The 19,706-nt window shown below is 47.0% G+C and overlaps 1 protein-coding gene across 3 annotated transcripts in view; it reads right to left on the bottom strand.

Annotated features, from left to right (window-relative positions):
- The window catches only part of LOC119401524 (tuftelin-interacting protein 11), a 64,407-nt gene that overhangs the window by 8,865 nt on the left and 35,836 nt on the right, over nt 1–19,706 (bottom strand). For all 3 annotated transcript variants that reach the window (XM_049418782.1, XM_037668405.2, XM_049418783.1), the window contains 6 exons: nt 18,019–18,169; nt 12,629–12,911; nt 8,098–8,245; nt 7,540–7,730; nt 3,031–3,227; nt 1,739–1,957 (listed from right to left, as the gene is read on the bottom strand). In XM_049418782.1, coding sequence (XP_049274739.1) covers nt 1,739–1,957; nt 3,031–3,227; nt 7,540–7,730; nt 8,098–8,245; nt 12,629–12,911; nt 18,019–18,169 — 1,189 coding nt within the window. The remainder of the gene's footprint in view (nt 1–1,738; nt 1,958–3,030; nt 3,228–7,539; nt 7,731–8,097; nt 8,246–12,628; nt 12,912–18,018; nt 18,170–19,706) is intronic.

Below are 19,706 nucleotides of genomic sequence, written 5' to 3'. Positions count from 1 at the left end.
GCTTGGCAAGCAAGAGTGTTGAGAGTGATCATGTTTTAATTTGATACTAAAGCCACATCAAAATACCAGACCTGCCCTGTAGAACCATGACAAGTGTCTGATCCACAGTGCAGGGAGCACATGCGCCTATTTCCTTCCTTGTACCAAGTGGACAAAATGTGCATCGTGGGCCACATTGGGAGCAGGTTTTTATATTTTAATATAATGCGATACTAAAGTCCTCTTGGAATGACTGACCCAGCGTCTCCAGTATTTCCCCAACCCTCAATCAAAAATTAAAAAAAAAAGAAAGCAGAAGCTAGGGCTATTACAAGAAATGAAACACTGCATGCATATTGTTAACTATGACTACTACGTAAAGCTGTTCCCATGACAACAACGTTCGTGCATGCATAAAAAGCGCAGCTCCCAGCCCTAACCATAAACAGTTATTCCATACCATGCTGGCACTTATCCATAAACGGATAGGGACTTCTTTGGCCACGAGGATCTGTGAACAGTTCGTTAACAAGGTCGTTAGAAGAAGTAATACCAGTAATGCCTGCAAGCATCACAGAAAAAGAAAGTATAAAAGATGTAATCCCACCTGTACGTTAATTCATTGGGTCAGTTATTCACTCACTGACGACAAGTGCAACAAAAGGAGGGATCGCATGCACGTCCTAAGCGCATTCAGATGTTGATGCTGTGCACTTTGTCGCCAAACAAGAATATCAGCAAGCTGAATTATTTACGTCGTTCTGTGGCACCAATATTTTTGTTAAATTGCCTCAAATTAAATTTATTTGCAATCGAAGTCCCAATCAAGGAACTAAATACGTGGGCAAATAAAAATGGGCCGTACTGAATGTGGCAAGCATTCTCAAGCCACGACTGGAAGCATAGCATTAAGCGTGAAAAGAAAAAGGTTAGGTCATTGCAACCTAAGATGCGGAAGCCTACGAAGAGGCAAACGGCAAGAGGCAGCTAAAAAGCAGTCACTGTTGTGACTTCTCAGGATGCGATGCTACATCTTGTCGCGAGTCTGCAATAAAGGGATCACAAGAAACTGAGCAACGCGACAAAGCGTGATGAAATGAGGTTTTGATGTCGCAGAGGAATGGACAGTGCAACACAAGTGTAAATGTGACGGTGTACTCGACACACTGCAAAAAGTAAAGAATGTGAGAAAATGCAACATGGTCGTGACATAACGAGGTAAGCAACGTGATACAATCTGATCAGGTGATTTTGCCGTAGTGACGTTACAGGGCAATGAATGTGATGAAATGAGAAAGCACGGTCGTGACAACAAGTGCTCTGCTGATGTTGACAACATCTGCTTGTGACGTTACAAGGACGTGAAAAAGGAGATGAAATGAGAGAACAGAGCCACGACATCGCAGGGAAATGAAAAATGTGACAAAATGAGATGAGACGGTTGTGACATTATGAGGAAAGAAATGTGATGCAACTGGATGATGTGATGCTGCCGTCACGACATCACAGGTAAATGAAAAATGTGACGAAATGAGACGACATCTTTAGGACATTACAGGAAAATCGAGTGTCACACAATAAGAAGAAATGGTCGTGACTCACAGGGAAACAAAAAGTGTGATGAAATATGCAAACACGATCACAATGTAACAGGGAAGCAAAAAATGTGATGAAATCAGTGAACACAGGTTGTGACAAAACCTGCAAAACACGGAATGTGATGAAGTGTGGCAAAAAAAAAGATCCTGCTTGTACTCACCCAAGTGCTGTTGGTGCGGGTTGATGGGCATGGCCTGTAGGGCCAATGCCAGCTTGGGCAGAATGTTGGCAACAACAAATGCTTCCAGAGTGCCCTGGGAGAAGACACCCCGCCATGGTTCCAGAATGAGCTTGGCCGAGCCATCGCTGGGGTGCCACGCACTGAGGGCGTTGGCCAGCTTCAATCGGATGGGTGGGTAAAGAGGCTCCAGCCGCAAGCCTGCGTTTGATGGACAAGGAACGTGATGAGCAATCTGCATGCAGCTGTGCCTAGCTTGCCAACAAAACATGACTTCTCTACAACAAGGCTTGTTGCTGATCTAGTTGGTTCATTACTTGAGAAAAATAGGTATGGCCCAAAAAGGACGGGGACGTAGTGAAGACACGAACTGACAAACACAGGCGTCAAACATGGCACCCATGTTCGTCAGTTCGTGTCTTAGTTTTAACTTCGTTGCCGTCCTTTTTGCGCCATACCTGATTTCTCTCACGTGCGTGTATCAGTTGCTAAAAATTCCAAGAGATGCGTAAACGAGTTCAGAGTAACACCCTCGGTTCAAAAGTGACAATGTGGCATAAACAAAAGTACCAGAGTTCCAATCAAGGATGTCTCAGGTTTCTTGCATGACTGGCTTCCAAAGTTTGCGACAAATACACTTCATGAATTTAAAAGACATTAAAGAGCAGCACTAAATACAGTCTTAACTCATGAAGTATTTTTTCAAATTTCTATTTTCATTCAATAAGCCAAAAATGTTGATTAGCAGACAGAAAATGAAGGCATAACTGAATTTTGCACTGAAGCCTGAGCACTAGCACATTGGAGCAAAGTCACAGGCTTTGATTATTGCATTGCATTTTGGCTTTTTCACTTAGTTCAAGGAAGAGTTCTCTAAACTAGACCTACTTTCCTCTTTATCTGACATGCAATCCGATTCTCCTGCAACAACGAACACACAGATTCTCGCAGCTGCTGTCAAAACCATGAAATCACAGAAAGCGTATGTGGAAAGACCGGTACAGTGCTGTCAGCAGACTTTCATTTTCACATGTTTGCCAACTTATTGAGCACCACCTCATGACAACAGTGAAAAAATTGCTGTTGAAGACATGTAATTTACTAACACAGCTCAACACGATATCTTTAGTGCTGCTTCACTGTTTTTCAATCAAATTTGTTCACAAAAAAAATGTCATGATAGCCCGAGAAGAATGCATTTCCTCACAACTGCCTTATTGTCACAATTATCATACTCTTCGTAGTGTCACAGTTGTGACGCTCTTGTGACATACCCATCAGAGGAAGCCACGGATGCAGCCATGAGTGGATTGGCATGGTGTCCGTCAGTGGATTCCACGCTTCGACCTCGGTTTGAAGTTTTATCAGCACGAATTGGTCCAGGATGTTTTCTAACATCCATCTAGGCAGCAGAGGCATCCAAGTCTCGAGTAACTCAATCAGTGGATCGCAGTCCCGTGGTGACCAATCTCTGTTGCCAAAAGAAAAGAAGAAAAAACAACTCAGTTTTATGTTATGATCAGCAACAACAAACTTTTGGCTATATTATAAGCAGCGAGTTGCTAGCGGAGTACACAGAATAAAAAAAAAAGTCACAGTTTTGCCGCAATGGCGAAGCAATGAATGTGAGAGCAACAAATTGGAATGTAACCCGAGAAACGGAAAGCAGCTCGAAGTTTCCAGCGTGTCGCTCAAGCGCAAAGGACGCACAAAAAGAACATACACAGGACGAGCGCGAACTATCATGCGTCACAGCTCGGCACTTGAAGCGCACTGCTCAAACATAAAGCAGGACGCACGAAACGAACGAACAGGTACACACAGGACGAGCGCGAACTAACTGTCACAATTGTTGCTTATTTCTGTTTGAACAGTGCGCTCCTTTCGCAAACGTGGCCACTGCAGCGAGCGAAGTGACCTTCGTACGCTCTTTGACTTCAGCAGTGCGGACATCGTGGGGAAAGCACAAGACATACAACCCCCCGCTCCACCCCCCACCGCCCGCCCCCTTCTTTCCTCGAGATAAGCGCACGATGGCGACCACGCCCTGTAGGGCAAAGAGCAACGGCGTTACCCGGCAACTACTACCCCGCGAGCAGACAGCAGAAGCGCAAGGTTCTCCCTGCGCAAATCTTTAAGTGCGCCCGTCGCGCTCCTCGCGCCATCTCGCTGGTAATGAAGAAACGCTTATTATCGCCTGCCGTCTCTGAGTCCGTCCAGCGGTAAAGGGTGTGTATATAACGCTCGCCGTTAGCTACCTGAAGGATCTGCCTTTGGTGGCATAGTGGTTAGCGCCACGCGCTGCGGACTGAGAGGTCGCTGGTTCGATTCCGTGCTTCGGAAGCTTTTTTTGGAATTATTTTTCTTTGGGACTTTTATATATATATACATACTAATACATATACGCAACATGACGGCAGCGATGGCGAAAAGCAGCCGAGACTGTCCATATAATTGCTATCGCAATAAAATTGGAAGATGCTTCAGCTTCGCCTTCAAGAGTAGAATGCGGTAGCGCAATCGGGACCTAGGCGCATCGCCTTCAACCGTGCCACAAGGACAGAAAGGTTTGTGCACGTAACATTAGCCGTTTCAAACTATCCTAAGATGTCTACTGCAAGTACAGCTTTATGACTGTTCGTGACGTTGCTAAATGGTGCTCGCATTATTTCCTCACCTGTCGTGATTGATAACGCTTTGTTCGGGTAAGCTACACAGACGTGACTGGTTTTTAGCATTAGTTTCGTGAGACAACCCATGTGGTCACTTTAAAACGTAACCGCGAAACTGCCCCCCCCCCCCAAATTCGTCCAGCCTTCTATATTCCCGGGCAACCTTTTTTTTTTCTTTTTGCTGTGACGTCCAACTTATGCTGACCGGACCGCGGGCCTCGTAAAATGCTTACACCTATTCATCGACGTCTCAAAGAAAAGAAGACCCCTTCCCCTTCCCGCCGAGGCGACAAAGACTGCATTCCGCAGCGGGGTTCTTGAAAGCTTCTGTCAATGGTCCTCGCGGGGCCCACCGCGCAAACACCAGGATCGGGTGGCAGCGTCCTTGGGCAGCGGTCATTGTGGAGGCAAGGCGCCGTGAGCACCCCTCACTTTTATGGCAAGGGCAAAGCGGAGCGCCTATTGTTGATTCCGTTCATGCAACTTTGCTATAGCCCCTGTGCCGGGCCGGGCCAGCCATCCCGTCAGTGGGGCCGCTGCCTCCACTGCCCCCGGGGCTCATTATCGCGTCTTCCGTGAATGACCGCCCGCAGCACTCGGGGAGAAGAAGCGGCAACTATGGGGAACCGTACCGAAGACGCCTGTTAGAAGCGCTCATGACCTTGACATCTGGTCGTCAGGCACCGGGAAAACGAGAGCGATGGGGACAGCCAGAGGCTTTTCTGCACAGCACTCAGAACACTGCACGTTGGACATAAGAGACGAAGCACTTTGTTTGAACGTTGAAATTCCTGGACGCCCCGCATCTACGGAAAGTTTGCCAGTTGCCCTCTCCAAGTTTTGCGCTTGTGCATTTTCTTGCTCTGCTTTGCCTCAGGAGAGGGTTTTGTGTGGCTGTGGGCTATGAGAGCGGGTGTCGGACCGATACAAGCTGATCGACAATGAAATATGTTGCGTAAAAGTGACAATTGGTTGGGCATCACCGAGGGGCGGAGTCAGGGCCTATGTAAAGCGACCGCGGGACCATGGTCAAGCGGAGGAAAAGAGGAGAGAGGAGATCAAGAGAGTCGCGAGATAGCTGGACGTTGATATTGGCAGCTCAGGAGGGATCCCCTCTCGAGCCGCCAAAGTTCGGTCCCTCGAAGATCCGAAAAAAAATGAATATCTAGGTGCTTGGAGCATGAAGAAATCCGCCGCGACAACCTAGGGGAGCCCCCGGATGAATTGGACAGTGACGCGGAGGAGAACTCTCGAGCGTCGACCCGAACCGACCCGAACAATGAGCCCCTAGGCCTGCGACATGGACTCGCTCATGAGATGAGCCACACCCCTTTCTATTTTCAAGAACTTTGCGAAGCGGGAAGCAGTGTATTGGGACATTGCGCGGTTTAACTAATTATTATCTTCACCCTCTTGTGCTGATCGCGTTATTTTATTATCATAGATATCCTCCTCCTGTATTCTGCATTTTACGTCGCGAGTGTTGTATTTCTTTGTTATGATTTTGTGTAGTGTGTGTCGTGTGAGGAGAGCACGTGCGTGTCATTTATAATTACTATTAAATAATTTGTTTGTAAACAAGGAGAGCCCGTTGCCTCTCTTCCTTCCCGGCCCCAGCACGAATCCTTTCGAGTAGAAGTTGTTGAGATGCCAAGAGGGGGCGAGCGAGTGTAGGTAGTGGCCTCCCCTCTTTGGCGGTCGATAGAAAGGGCCATGGAAAGACTTTCTTTTGAACAATTAGGCCTTGCCCCCCCCCCGAAAAAGAATCCTGGCTACATGCCTGGGTTCACATCTTGTATGACTGTGCAATGTGCTTCGCACTCTTGCTTGATTACATTTCATTAAGCAAGATAAACCAAATGAAATAAGATAAATAGAGGTGTGCGAATATTCGAAATTTCGAATATTTTCCGAATAGTGTTTGCTATTCGATTCGATTCGAACTGAAATTTTACTATTCCAACTTCCCAAACACAAATGCAATCAACGTCCGATTGAAAGTGACCCCTTCAGATTTTCAATATGCTTCACCTCATTACACTCTCGTATTGCGGCAAAGCTGCCTTTCAAGGTCCGTTACGGTCGAGCGTAGCCAAGGGACAGTCAACGTCCGTTTGGAAGTGGTCCCTAAATTTTCAATATGCTTCACCTCATCACACCCCCGTATTGCAGCAAAGCTGCCTTTCAAGCTCCGCTACGGTCGCAAATGTATTAACTCAAGAAAACGCTGGTTCCAATATGGAGATGAAAGATGTGGCAGAGTTGGAAGCTCATTTAATTCTGTTTTGGACCTGAAATTTGGGCAGGAAGTCCGAAAAATCGGACGCCGAAGCTTTTTAGCATCCAAAATTTCAGATGTTCTTATATACCGACGTCTACGAGGCAGATTTGGAACTCCGGACTTGAAGGGAGCACACCCTTGTCCGCCACATCAGTTGGCCTTCCACAGCAGTTGAAAGAGGAGGAGAGGCTGAGCAAATGGCATCTCTGCCTATCACGTGTAAAGTGTTGTCGGCAACACTTTGGTTGCACCAAATCATGTACATAAATACAATTCGGCCTCTACATTGCCTCACTCTTGATAAGAAAGACAACTATGAAATATGACCCCACCAGCGCTTCATCAACCTAGCGAAAAGAAACACTTTCATGTTGCTATCTCACAAGAACATACTTAGGGATTCTCTGCAACTTTTTCTGTAATTTCACTTCGAATTATTCGAAAAATGTTTGAGAAATATTCGAAAATTATTCGAAATTATTCGATTCGATTCGCACTCAATCTTTTTTATTCGAATTCGCTTCGCACCCAAAATTTTGCTATTCACACAGCTCTAAAGATAAACCATCCGAAAGCAACAAACTCATCGCAGTGTGTTGTTTCCTAATTGGTTTTGACCACTTCGTGCTCCTTAACGTGCATCTAAGTCTAAGTACGGTGGCCTTTTCGCATCCTGCCCCTACAGAAATATGTGGCCGTGACAAACGGGAATCAAATCCACCACCTGTTCCTCAACAACACTAAGGCACCTTCACCATCACGTCGCTGAGATAAAGTGCCGAAAGCAACAAACAAGAGAAGAAAGGGCCGGCAAAGGTCACTGAACTCACAGTATCGCTTGCCGCACTGGCGGCATCCAGGTCTCCCAAACCAAGTAGTGGTAGGGATCGTCCTCGGGCGCGTTGCGGTGGTCGTGCGTTCTGCTGCCGTATATCTCGAGCAGGTCCCTCCACGTGCAGAACAGGCTCACGTGGGCGTCCCGCTCCTTCAAGGGTGACCAGGACTCTAGCTCCTTCTTTACCTGCAAAGGGGTACCAGACGTTTGTCGGTTAACTACAGCAAAATCTTGATAATTCGAAATCTCTTAATTTGAATCAAAAGGTAGTTAGAACTGCACTGCAAGTCCAAGTAACACTGAATGCATTTTAATTGGAAAAAAAAAGCACCTTATTATGCACCTTGATTAGATAACAATGTGTAAAAGTATACTTGGCTGGACTGTTGATGCTTTTAAGTATCTTACTTTGACCTTTTTCTTGAACAAATTTCATTGATGTCATTGGCCATGAGGGTACAAGAAATAACTACATAAATTTATTCCTAGGCAAAAAAAAAAAAATGGGTATCCACTGCAACAAAACAGGACAAATCTTAATGATGAGCCTCACCATCGGGCATAGGAGGGTGATAGCCAAGTCCGAGAGCCCGTACATCTTGTACTCTTCGTAGAACTCGTCTTGCAATGTGTGGAACATGGTTGCGCAATCCTCTAACGTCAAGGGCTCCGCGTGGTCCTCCTGGGTGCGATCAACCATCCTGTTTGAAAGAAACAACATGATCAATTGCATTATAAGACCAGTTAATAGTCATGCAAGTGACAGCACCACTCGTCACACATTTTTGCTGGTTCCATGGTCACCTGGAATCATCGTAACGCATCTCAAATCAAAGAACGACAAAAGACGTTGGGAAGAAGAAGCTGCAATGCCTGACTGGAAGTGCCATAGCTTGCAATACAGTATAACCTCATTATTACGCATTTCACGGGACCGCGGAAAAAGAATGCATAATCCAGGAAAATGTAATGCCCGAGTGATAAGTTGTTTTATTCTTGTCGCAAGATATACGCCGAGCCACACATGTGCAACAACATACCACGTGTCACGTCACAACAATTGGCCATTCTCAATGCAAGTGCTAGTTCAAACAACTTCGAAAAATTCAAACTCGGCTGATCACAGCACAACCGACGTATCACTAATACGGATATTTTATTGCGATAGCAATTATATGGACAGTCTCGGCTGGAAAATGCCCGCCCCCGTCGCCGTCATGCACCGTATATGTATAAGTATGCATATATATATAAAAGCCCCAAAGAAAAATAATTCAGAAAAATGCTTCCGAAGCGCGGAATCGAACCAGGGACCTCTTGTTCCGCAGCGAGTGGCGCTAGCCACTACGCCACGGAACGCAGGTCCTCCGCATAGCTAACGGCGAGCGTTATATACACACCCTTTGCCGCTGGACGAACTCAGAGATGGCCGACGCTCATAAGCGTTTCTTCATTACCAGCGAGATGGCGCTAGGAGCACGACGAGCGCATTTAAAAGTCGTCGGCGATTTTTGCGCAAGGAGAACCTTGGCCTTCCGCTGTCTGCTCGCGCGGTTTTCTCGTGGTGAGGGCAAGAGGGATGTTTCAAGCTTTAACCGTGATGTCCGCGCTCATGTTACGGAGCGCCGCTAAACAACGCCGCTAAACGAACAAACAGAAGATGAGCGCGAACTATCAAGTGTCACAGCTCGACACTTGAAGCACGCTAGTTTCCTTTGCTGCTTCGGCCGCCTTTGTAACAGGAGCGCTGTTCAAACTGAGAGTATCCATTGGCGAGCCTCACTTCGTATAGCATTAGTTTCTTGCTATCGCATTCATTGCTTCGCCCTTGGGGCGAAACTGTGATTTTTTTTTCTTCTAATGTATCCCGTACAAAAATGAGTTTAGACAGTCTATAGACAGTTTAAACCCATTTTTAGGCAGTCTATAGACTGTCTAAATCTATTTTTTTTTAAGTGCAGTACGCTTCTAGCATTTCTTGTTCCAGCACCTGCTTGCTTCTATCAAGAATGGTGATACTGGCAAATCTTGCCTCGCATTTACACACGTAGCAATGCACAGGCAAATGTGCCAAAAGATTATTCTTGATCGAAAGATCATGTTCCCTCACTTGATTGTTAACACAAAGGAAAGGAAAGATGGTCTTTCCTTTTGCCTGTCTTGGTGGTTTGCATCATATAATTTCAAGAAGCATGCACCAACTAGCCCAACGGTAAGTACCATGTTTTCTCACATATAACCAGCCCCTAACTTTAACTCTACAAAAAGGAAAAAAAAATGCATATATCCCTTGCATAAAACCCAGACCCCCACTTTATAAGCACATTTTTCATTACTAACGTTCAAAGTTTGGCAAGTTGGTACGAGATCATCTTCTGAAAAAACTGCGCAGCAGGACAGGACACGAAGAAAGAAGGGAAAAACAAGTGCAGTTTGTCCCTTCTTTCTTTCTTCGTGTGCCGTCCTGCTGCGCTGTTTTTTCAGAAGAAATTTTTCGCTGCTTGGTGTGAGTTATATGCGAGAGAATACGGTATTTGCAGTGGCAAGAAACTAAATTTCAACTACTGTGGGGATTGACAACGCCCTCCATTTGCACCTCGTCTCCCAGCTGGCGCATTGTGCCGGTCCTGCGCGGATTGATCGCCGGGAACCACCGTTAGACAGCAACATGGTGGCCATAGCCACAGTGCTGGGCTTTCTTTTCTGCACAAGTCGTGCTCCTCCCTCCCTGGCGTCAAGACGTCCAGGCGCTACAAGCAGCACGTCGCGCTAGCATACGTGATCGTGTCACGCCCTTTTTCAGTGGCTGGCCGTGACGGCCCTCGAACCTGCCCTCCACCTGAGCTCACTTCCGTCTGGCGCTTATTTGCCAAGGGACAGATGCTGGTACACCTGCAATGAGGAGGTCACGTGCTGCTTTCACAGGCCCCTTGTCGTTCGTGCTCTCGGTGGTCCCCTTTGTGTGGTGGCCGATAGTGCCGCAGGCAAGCGTCTTTTGGAGTTTCCTCGTACGGGCCGCAATCCCGTGATTGTCACACTGTGCTGCATGTTGGGTTCATAAACCCACGTTTGTTGTCATCCTGCCGCGTGTGCCTTTTCGGTGCCGTCAACGAACCCGGCCGCAGCATCTTTGTGCGCAACGGTGGTGGAGGAGCGTCGTGTCCCTGCCCGTTGTCCCTGCCCGTCGCGCTCATAGGGTAAGTGTCGTGAGTAAAGGGGCACGGGGCGCGTGCCGGACGGCGGAATGCGTCGATGGTGCGCGGGGAATGGAAAAGTACCCGATGGTGTGCACTCCCGCCACGTCCACGCACGCCATTGGCCGGGGAAATGCGCGTGCCACGCGACCCGAGCCGTCGAGAAAGACCACAGGAGAAGAGAAAGTCATTGTTCGGTGGAGTTGTCGAGGAGCAAGATGGTGCAAGCCAGCGTTGCACCCGCGACGAGAGCAGCAGGGCCCCGTTTTGGAGGCGGCGGCACGAGAGGCTCGGGAGGGTGGCCGTCGACCTTGGTGTCATCCAAGTGAGGCTCCCCGGGCTTGCGGCAGCCTCATCACAGCAGTTCGCAGGGCACCTACGTCACTACCTCAGCTCGACAAGACGACGGTGACCCACCGACAATCACCAGAAAGCCACATCGGCAGTTTGACCCAGTGGCACCAAGGAGAGGCCAAGAGTTAGGCCTAACTGTGATAGACCGGTGTTCTCGACGGAGAACGAGGCATCGGCGAGGAAGATGGTCAGCGAGGCGTCTGATCATCAACGACGACTCTGAGGCGTCGACAGGAGATTCGACGATGGGACAGAGCGTCGACTTGGGCACCAAATCGAAGCAGCGAACCCCAAGAAGTAAGAATGTTCGATTCGGATAGAGACTGTGAGAGGCCATAGTGGCCAGACTTTCGGGTTGAGAGGAGCTAGACATAGCTCGAATGCCTTGTAGGCTAGTTTGTGAGGGTGCATTAACTTCGCCTTTCTGCACTTGTTCATTTTTATTGTAAATTTGGAGTGCGTGTTTATGTTGGTTTGCCGTGGTGTGTGACATAAAGTGGGTTTACAGTGCCACCACGGTCTCTCCCGAGTTTCTCTTCTCTCTCTCTCCCAACTCCACTCCGACATTGCAAGCGCTCCCACGATACGTGACAGTAAGCCTCGCACAGACCCATCCCCACAATACTTAGCACTTGCTTTCTGCTATGCAGTTTGTTTCAGTGTCAAATCAAAACTGTTGTATCTAATTCTTTTATGTTGATTGTATGTAGCTGTTTGTCAGAAGGTAATATATCCTAATTGTCTTTTTTTTATTGAATAAGTGTATTTTGCTCCAGATATTAGTATTTAGATAACGATCATATTATAATGTTTCTGAAAAATGTTTTGCATATAAGTTTTCCATTATTTATTTATTTATTTATTGAAACCCTCAGGGCCAAAGGAATTAAAGAGGGGAGTGGTTACAAATAAGAAAACAAACGACAGATTGCAATGATTGTTTTGAATCTTATGTAACTAAGTAGATTTATAGTTCCATTCTTTAGTTGCAGTACTCTACTTTTGAAGTGTCAATCTATTTTTTATTTACCATGGTGCTGTTACAGCTCCAATGGTTTATTTCTGTTTTCCTATTTTTTCTTATACAGCAATTTCTCGTTAATTTAGCTAATTAACCTAATCAGCACTAACTAGGTTCAGTCTTAATTAGTATTAGCTCAGCTCATCTTGCCAAGCTCAGCATGACTGGGCACACCAGAATCTCAACTCGGTTTAATTAGGCTTTGGCTTAATTATACTTAGCTAATTAGATATTACCACGCTCAACTAGGCTTAATTAGGCTTGGCTAGGATTAACTTGTCTTAACTAGGTGCAGCCATGTGTAACTTGGCTTGACGTGGCCGCACAAGCATGATGCTGATTATTTCTTGTCTACATCGCGAACCGGGCAAACGGCAGGCATAATAGCTCTGCTGTAAAAATTGCAGATTCGAAATCAGCACACAAATACACATAAACTCAGCGAGTTTTATCAATCAAAAATATTAAAAATAAGTTTAAAGAGCAGTGTAAAGTAACGGGACTACTAAACTCACGTCTGCACGAGTTCACTAAGTTTCGCCAGCCTGCGCTCCTGCTTCTCCTCGGCCGTGATGACCTCTTCGAGACGGTCCAGCTCGTGCCGTAGGTTGATGGTGCGGTCTTCCTCGTGTTTGGCGTCGCGGTCGTTCTGCACAATCTGCTGCTCTGTCATGTTGACCAGGAGTTCGAGGTTGTTGGTCAGCTCCGGCACCGAGAACTGTGACCCGACGGCACGCTTCAGCTCGATCTCTTCGCGCTCGTCAGGCCTCGAGTGTTGCTGGTGCAGTTCGTGGTAACCTGAGAGAAAATGATAAGCTGACTCAATTCAATTCAATTCTTTTTATTTACCAGACCAGAATAAAATATACAGTACACTCTCGATAATTCAAACTTTCGGTTAATTCAAACAAATCTTAAAATTTTGGTTGGCCCACTATGTGTTCAATTTGTTTTAAAGACACTTAATTCAAACTGTACATGTGCACAAATTCGGTTCTTTCAAACTTTTTGCTCATCCATGCCTGAAAATATCTGCTGTTTTCGTTGCTCCTAGCTGAACGCTCACGTTTTTATGTCGCCAATAAAGCTGATGCCTGCCTACAAAGTGGCCAAACTAGCCAAACCGTGGGCAGCCACAGTTGCATGCTAACTGAAGAAAAAAAAAAGACGGTCTGGCCTTGATCAACTGCACGCCAAACCCTTAACATCACTTCGCCACAGCACACTGGTGCCATGCGTGAAAGCGTCCTAAGAATGGGAAGGTGCTATCAGGTGCCACAGGCATAGCTCGGCAAAAAGAGCTAGAGCTCACTCAGACTCACTCAAGAAATATATCTTGCGCTTAGGGCTCACTCGGACTCGGGCTCACGAAAATTTTCCTCAACTGAACTCGCTCGGACTCAGACTTGCTAGATTTTTTTCTCAACCGGACTCACTCAGATTGAATCTCACCAAGGTATTACCCACACGGACTCACTCAGACTCACGGCTCGATCAGAGTTTGTGTGAGCCTGAGCGAGTCGACCCTTGAGTGAGTTTGCCGACCGATGGCCACAGGACACAACACATTTCATCCCTCAATTACACATGCATGCACGTGCTGTATATTTACGAGAACCGCAGACATCTGAGAACTTTACTGGCAATCATTCAGAGCTTTCTATGATGTCGCTGCAGCGCTGGGAAACAATAAACATATCACAACGCTAGTTGGTATGCTGCCCTAAGTCATATTTTCAAGAATTTCTGATAATTCAAACGAAATAGCGAAATCCCCTTGAGTTTGAACTATCGAGAGTCTACTGTATTCTGGACGAACTCCTAAGCTAAAAGCTGCAAAAAAAAAAAAAAAAAAAAAACAAAGCAGCCTGACAAGGCCCAGGAGACCATTTACAGTAGAATCTCGATGATACGATCACGGCTAATACGAATTTCGGGATGATACGAATTTTTCTGTGGTCCCGGCCAAGGCCCATTAATTTACAACGTGCTTGAGTACGGTTGTTACGAACTGATTTTTGACCCGCGTCGTTTGATACGAATAAACGCCGCCCCACCCAACGCAACGTTGGCCCCACCGACGGCCGCGGAAGATAGCAGCGTGCACTTACGGCGCTGGAATGCGTGCGGCGCCGCCGGTTTGGCACGTTGCCAGCGCCGCCGGCGAGCAGCGCGCGACAGCCTCCAAAATCTGCGCGTATCGGAGGCCGGAGTGTGCCTTTTGCTTTCTCTTGAAGATTACAGATGGCGCTGGCCACGTTTTTTTTTTTTTTTTTCTTGGTGCGGAGGCAGGCCGGCAGGCGGAGACGGTAGAGGCACGGCCCGCGGGAGCTTCTTTCTTCTATGCGTGCCGTCGGACGGAGTGGTTGTCGTTGCTGTGCTCGAGCCCGCGTTCTTGCTTTGTTGTGATTGTGCCTTTTTTGCCGAGTGGCAGCAAGCTATGTCTCGCAAGCGGAAAGCCCTCTCCTTTAAGGAGAAACTGGACATTCTTCGAAAGGTCGATGAGGATCCCAAAAGAAAACGGACGGAGTTGGCTAAGGAGCTAGGCCTCGCAACGTCGACATTAAGCACAATTGTTGGACAGCGGGACTCAATAATGAAGAATGTGCTTTCATTCAACGTCAACGCGAGGCAAGCGAAGACAGCCCAACACGTGAAGCTTGAAGAAGCTCTTCTGACCTGGTTTAAGGAGGTTACTGCAGCTGGTGTGAACATCGATGGCAAAGTGTTGCGTGAGAAAGCCGACGAGATCGCACTTGCTCTGCGCATCGACGGATTTCAGGCCTCAGGTGGGTGGCTGCACCGTTTCAAGACGAGACACGGTCTCGTTTACAAAAGCGTCTGTGGGGAAGCGAAGAAGGCTGACGAGACCGTTGTTAGCGACTGGCTCGCGAAGCTGCAGTCACTCATCTCTGGGTATGAGCCTCGTGATGTTTTTAACGCAGACGAGGCTGGCCTGTTTTTTAACCTTCAGCCTGAGAAGAGCCTTTGCTTAAAAGGCGAAGCGTGCCAAGGAGGCAAGAAAAGCAAAGAGCGAATAACGGTGCTTTTGTGCTGTAACGCCGACGGGTCGGAGAAACTTAAGCTGACGGTAATTGGCAAATCCCAAAAGCCTCGGTGTTTCAAGCGCGAGAGCCATTTGCCGTGCGTCTATCGCGCAAACAAAAAGGCGTGGATGACGGCGGCCCTGTTCGAAGAATTTCTGTCGCTCCTTGACAGAAGGATGGCCTGCAAGAATCGGAAGATTGTTTTGATTCTTGACCAGTGCGCCGCCCACCCGAGGCAAGTAACGCTTCAAAACGTCAAACTGATCTTTTTGCCCGCGAACACGACGACGCACCTGCAACCGCTTGACGCTGGAATAATAAAAAACCTCAAGCATCATTTCAAGGGCCTTCTTGTGCGCCGCCTACTTGCCAATATTGACAGAAAACACGAAGGCGACCTGCGGATAAGCCTCCTGGACGCCATCCATTTTATCGCTATGGCTTGGGATCGAGTAACGCCGACTACCATAGCAAACTGCTTTGCGAAATGCGGCTTCTTCAGGAGTTCCGAAGAGGTGCCCTCAGAGCAGGAAGAGCCAATTGAGGGTTGGGAACTGCTTGATGCTGGGTGTACAGCTGAAGACTTCTGCACGGCGGATGACAACCTCGCCACTTGTGGTGCGCGCACGGTGGAGGATATTGTTGAGGAGGCCACATGCGAGGTTGCCGATTCCAGCGATGATGGCGACAACATAGACGAGGGCGATGGTGAAGGACTACCACCGGCGGCTGAAACGCTGCACGCGCTCGACGTCCTGAGGCGTGCTATGGCCGCTGATGAAATCAGCGACGACACGTGCACGCGTTTTTACGGATTTCAAAGAAGTCTGCTGAGTGACTTCGCGAAAAAAAAGAAGCAGAAAGACATTAGAGATTTTTTCTGCAAGAAATAAATGTTTTTTTATGTGTTCCTAAAAATGAGTTTGCCTCTGACTGTTAATTTAGCTAGTTTTACATGTGTTTCGGTGATACGAATTTCGGCTAATACGAATATTTTTCGTGACCCCGCGGGATTCGTATCATCGAGATTCTACTGTACATCGCAACATGTGGCAGCATGCAAATATTGACAAAAAGTCATACATAATCATGCAGAATCATAGATAATCATACTTTTGTAAAAATATACAGGTCTTTACACAGACAGCAGAAAACAGTTTTTTTAACATAAGTAGAATCTATAAATATACCTGTACACCTGTAAGAGTAGCAATACACGATACTCCTATTTGTTAACAAAGAAAAAAGGGCGAAAGCTTGGGTACAGCCGCACAAGACTTGCGACACAGCAGGCTGGATTCTGAAGCAGAGCTGGTAGTATCTTCTCGTTGTCTCTTGTTCTTCCTTTCCCTTCCGCGTATCCTGGACCTGCTCATTGCTGCCGCTGCCATTCTCGTACAGCGACAAGCCTCTCTTCACGATACACTGCTTCTTCTTCGGGAGTACGTACTGTCTTTGCACGTCCCATGGCTGTGTCTGATCGAGCGGTGGAACTCGGTTGCGCGAGGTGTCTCCGTTGCTGGGCACGGCTTAGCGATAGCAGTTGCGTGGTTGTCGCTACTACGCATGCGCTCGCATCTGTAGACTAGACGCATCTGTAGACTAGACAACAAACGCTATCACCAACTCCCAGAACTTTTCTGCTGATTAAACAAGCACCTGGTAGACTTAGCAAGAGAATAAATCATAGTGGAACCATTGCACCTCATGCCATCTGCACAAACGTCTTCTGGTATTCCTGCACATATTGCTGAGTGCACTGATGCAAAGGCGTTTGAAAGCTTTTAGATGCGAAGCATCTTAAGGCGGGGGCTTTGTCCATCACACAGCGTCCACTCCACACTCTAACTGCGCATGCGCATCCCCTCCCCCTCTCTCTCCTCTATTACGCTCCCACCCTCTTGCGCGCCTCATTCTCTCCTGCAACGAGTAGGCAGCAGCAACGCCTCCGGCGCCTTGACGTGGCACGAGCGGCCGATGGCCGCCTCATGCTTCTGTGGCTCTAGACACGGGGCGCTCGTGCTCTCCTTCCCTCGCTGAAGAATCCCACCACAACACCAATGGCATGGAATGCAGAGAGGCAGACGCACATAATCTTGGGACTTTGCGGGAGTCGAATACCTCGGACGCCGGCAGTTCCACGCAGCGGGAGCCAGATGGAGACTGGAAGACAGTGCTGATTCTATGCCAGAGGAAGGCACAGGCTCGAGAACGCAAGAAAAAAATTTACACCATCTCCCGCTCAAGCGAACCATCTCCCCGCTGCTTCGCATACAGACAGCAGGAGTTGGTGTAATTTTTTTGATAGCCATGATCCTTGAAATTCATTCGATTGTCTCTTGATGTTTTACGTTCCTTGTCATGCCATTTGTTGATGATATTGATATTTTTAGGCAAAAGCCTTAGATGCCTCATCACATGCGAAAACTGACCCTCGGCGTTGGCGGTGTCCCGCGTCGGAAGCATCAACACGAGTAATGCAAAAAATCATCATCACGACATGATGTCATTGTAGCATCACAGACCACTAAAATTTGTGACATCATCACGACACTGTCGCTTGGTCAAATGGGGGGTGGTCATGCAGGCAGTGCCAAACCATGTTAGGTGCAAAAAGCTTTCGGAGGAGGGCGGGGGGAGGATTAATACATTGACCGAGAGGAAAAAGAAGAAGATTGCTTTCGCCTTCCAGCCCTTGAATGTTCCTTACATATCAAATGTTATTTAATGTATTTCCTCCCAGTAATCATTCTGAATTGTGGGTTAACAGTACGTTCAAACAAAATAAAAAATAAACCCATCACTACACCCCCTCAAATACGAAGGAACCCCTAAGAAGCAGAAGCAAACATACATACCAGAAAGAACCCGCTGCTCTGGTCCGGTCATGTCGATCACCTTCACCTTGCTAAGCTTGCTCTGTGGACCAGTGGACGGTTTCTTGTACACCCCTTCAGACTTCACCTCGTCGATTGTCTTGTAAACGTATGTCACCTTCTTCTCACCTTCCTGCATGCGCAACAAATAGACGAATGAAAATACGCAAACAAATCAACGACGTGAAATCTTTTTCCCAAGTCCTTTTCCAGAGACCCATTCAACTTCCTGGGTACTCGAAAAATATTTATAAGCTTGTGCAAAGATACCATGTGTTGAAATATTGGATGTTCGCATCCAATATTTGAAACACTGAATATTAGGCTAGTCAATGTTCACTTTTTTAAGATTTTTAAATGTTGATTGTAAGTTTTTCATAAAAATATATTTCTAGCACATCCACCATATGCTACATATTCTAGAAGAGATAGCCTAAAAAAAAAAAAGTCCTCAAGATGAACTCGTTTCTCGACTTTGTAAAAGTTTTTTTTGTATGTTAAATATTTGCTGTATCAACATTTCGTGTAAATTCCAGAACTATTTGAGCTATTTGAATCATTCTAATCTGTTAATACTCACTTTGACTTAGCTGTGAACCAATAAATTTATTTACGTGCAAGCACACACGTTTGTATAATTCAAAATCCTTTATGAGCCACGACGAACAACAATCCTACCAGTATAAACGTTCCCATGAACTTAAATCTATCCTCTATTGCAGATACACAATGAAAACCAGTGAGAATTAAAGGGGTACTGACACAATATTTCGCGGCCGAGATAGCCTGTGGGATCAATTTCGGTGAACATGCGTATATCATCTGCACAATACCAACAGCGAACATAGCTTGAAAGTTATTTTAAATGAATTTTGAAGTTTGTGTGAGCGATTGACATCTTCGCGCTACTGACACCCTGAAAGGGGTCTCTTGGGGACCCCCTACTTCCCTCACGTGACCACGCTGCAACAAGTTATGATGACGTCGTAGCTGCCATAGTTTTTTTTGCCGCATTCGCTCAAGCAGCCTACTTCTCGGCAGCTGCTCACGAACCACGCGGAAGTGCATTCACAGTTCTGTGTGCTGACGTGATCGAGCGCTGCACCCGCTAGGTGGTGATAGTTGCACCCGGAGGCTTGTCGTTTTTGAAACTGAAACGGACACTGGTCGGTAATGAGGAGCCTGTAATCAATTATCTGTCGTGCGCTGCAGCAAACGATGTGCCGTGTTATGACTAGCAGGCCCCCAGCAACACATTGCAGCAAAAAAACGCGAGGCCAAAATTTTCGTGTCAGTACCCCTTTAAGCCCTCCTCCTAGGAACTTCTAACCGTTCTTATCACCGTGAAATTATCATTGACAGATGGTGATTACTTTTGACAACCATGATTTAGCAGAACACTCACCACCCCTTCTACCCTTCTAATGCTAATCGCTTTCTTCTTTCCTTTCCTTTTTTTTTTATTGACTGTTTCCTTTTTCCTTTTGACTCACCTAATTCGGCACGCCGGCCCCTCCTTCTCCCCCTCCCCTCTTTTGCACACCTTCCCTTTCCTCTTTTGCTTGGGTTGGAGGAGAGGGTATAAAGCATATATGCATACAGCGCTAAGGTTGCAGCCTTGAAGAAGACAAGACTGCTTGTCGAAACATTGGCTCCAGTGACACCTCGTG

This window comes from Rhipicephalus sanguineus, chromosome 8, assembly GCF_013339695.2.
Source record: "Rhipicephalus sanguineus isolate Rsan-2018 chromosome 8, BIME_Rsan_1.4, whole genome shotgun sequence".
Lineage (NCBI taxonomy): Eukaryota > Metazoa > Arthropoda > Arachnida > Ixodida > Ixodidae > Rhipicephalus > Rhipicephalus sanguineus.
The sequence above is the reverse complement of the archived record's forward strand: the minus strand, read 5'-3'. Positions and strand labels throughout refer to the sequence as shown.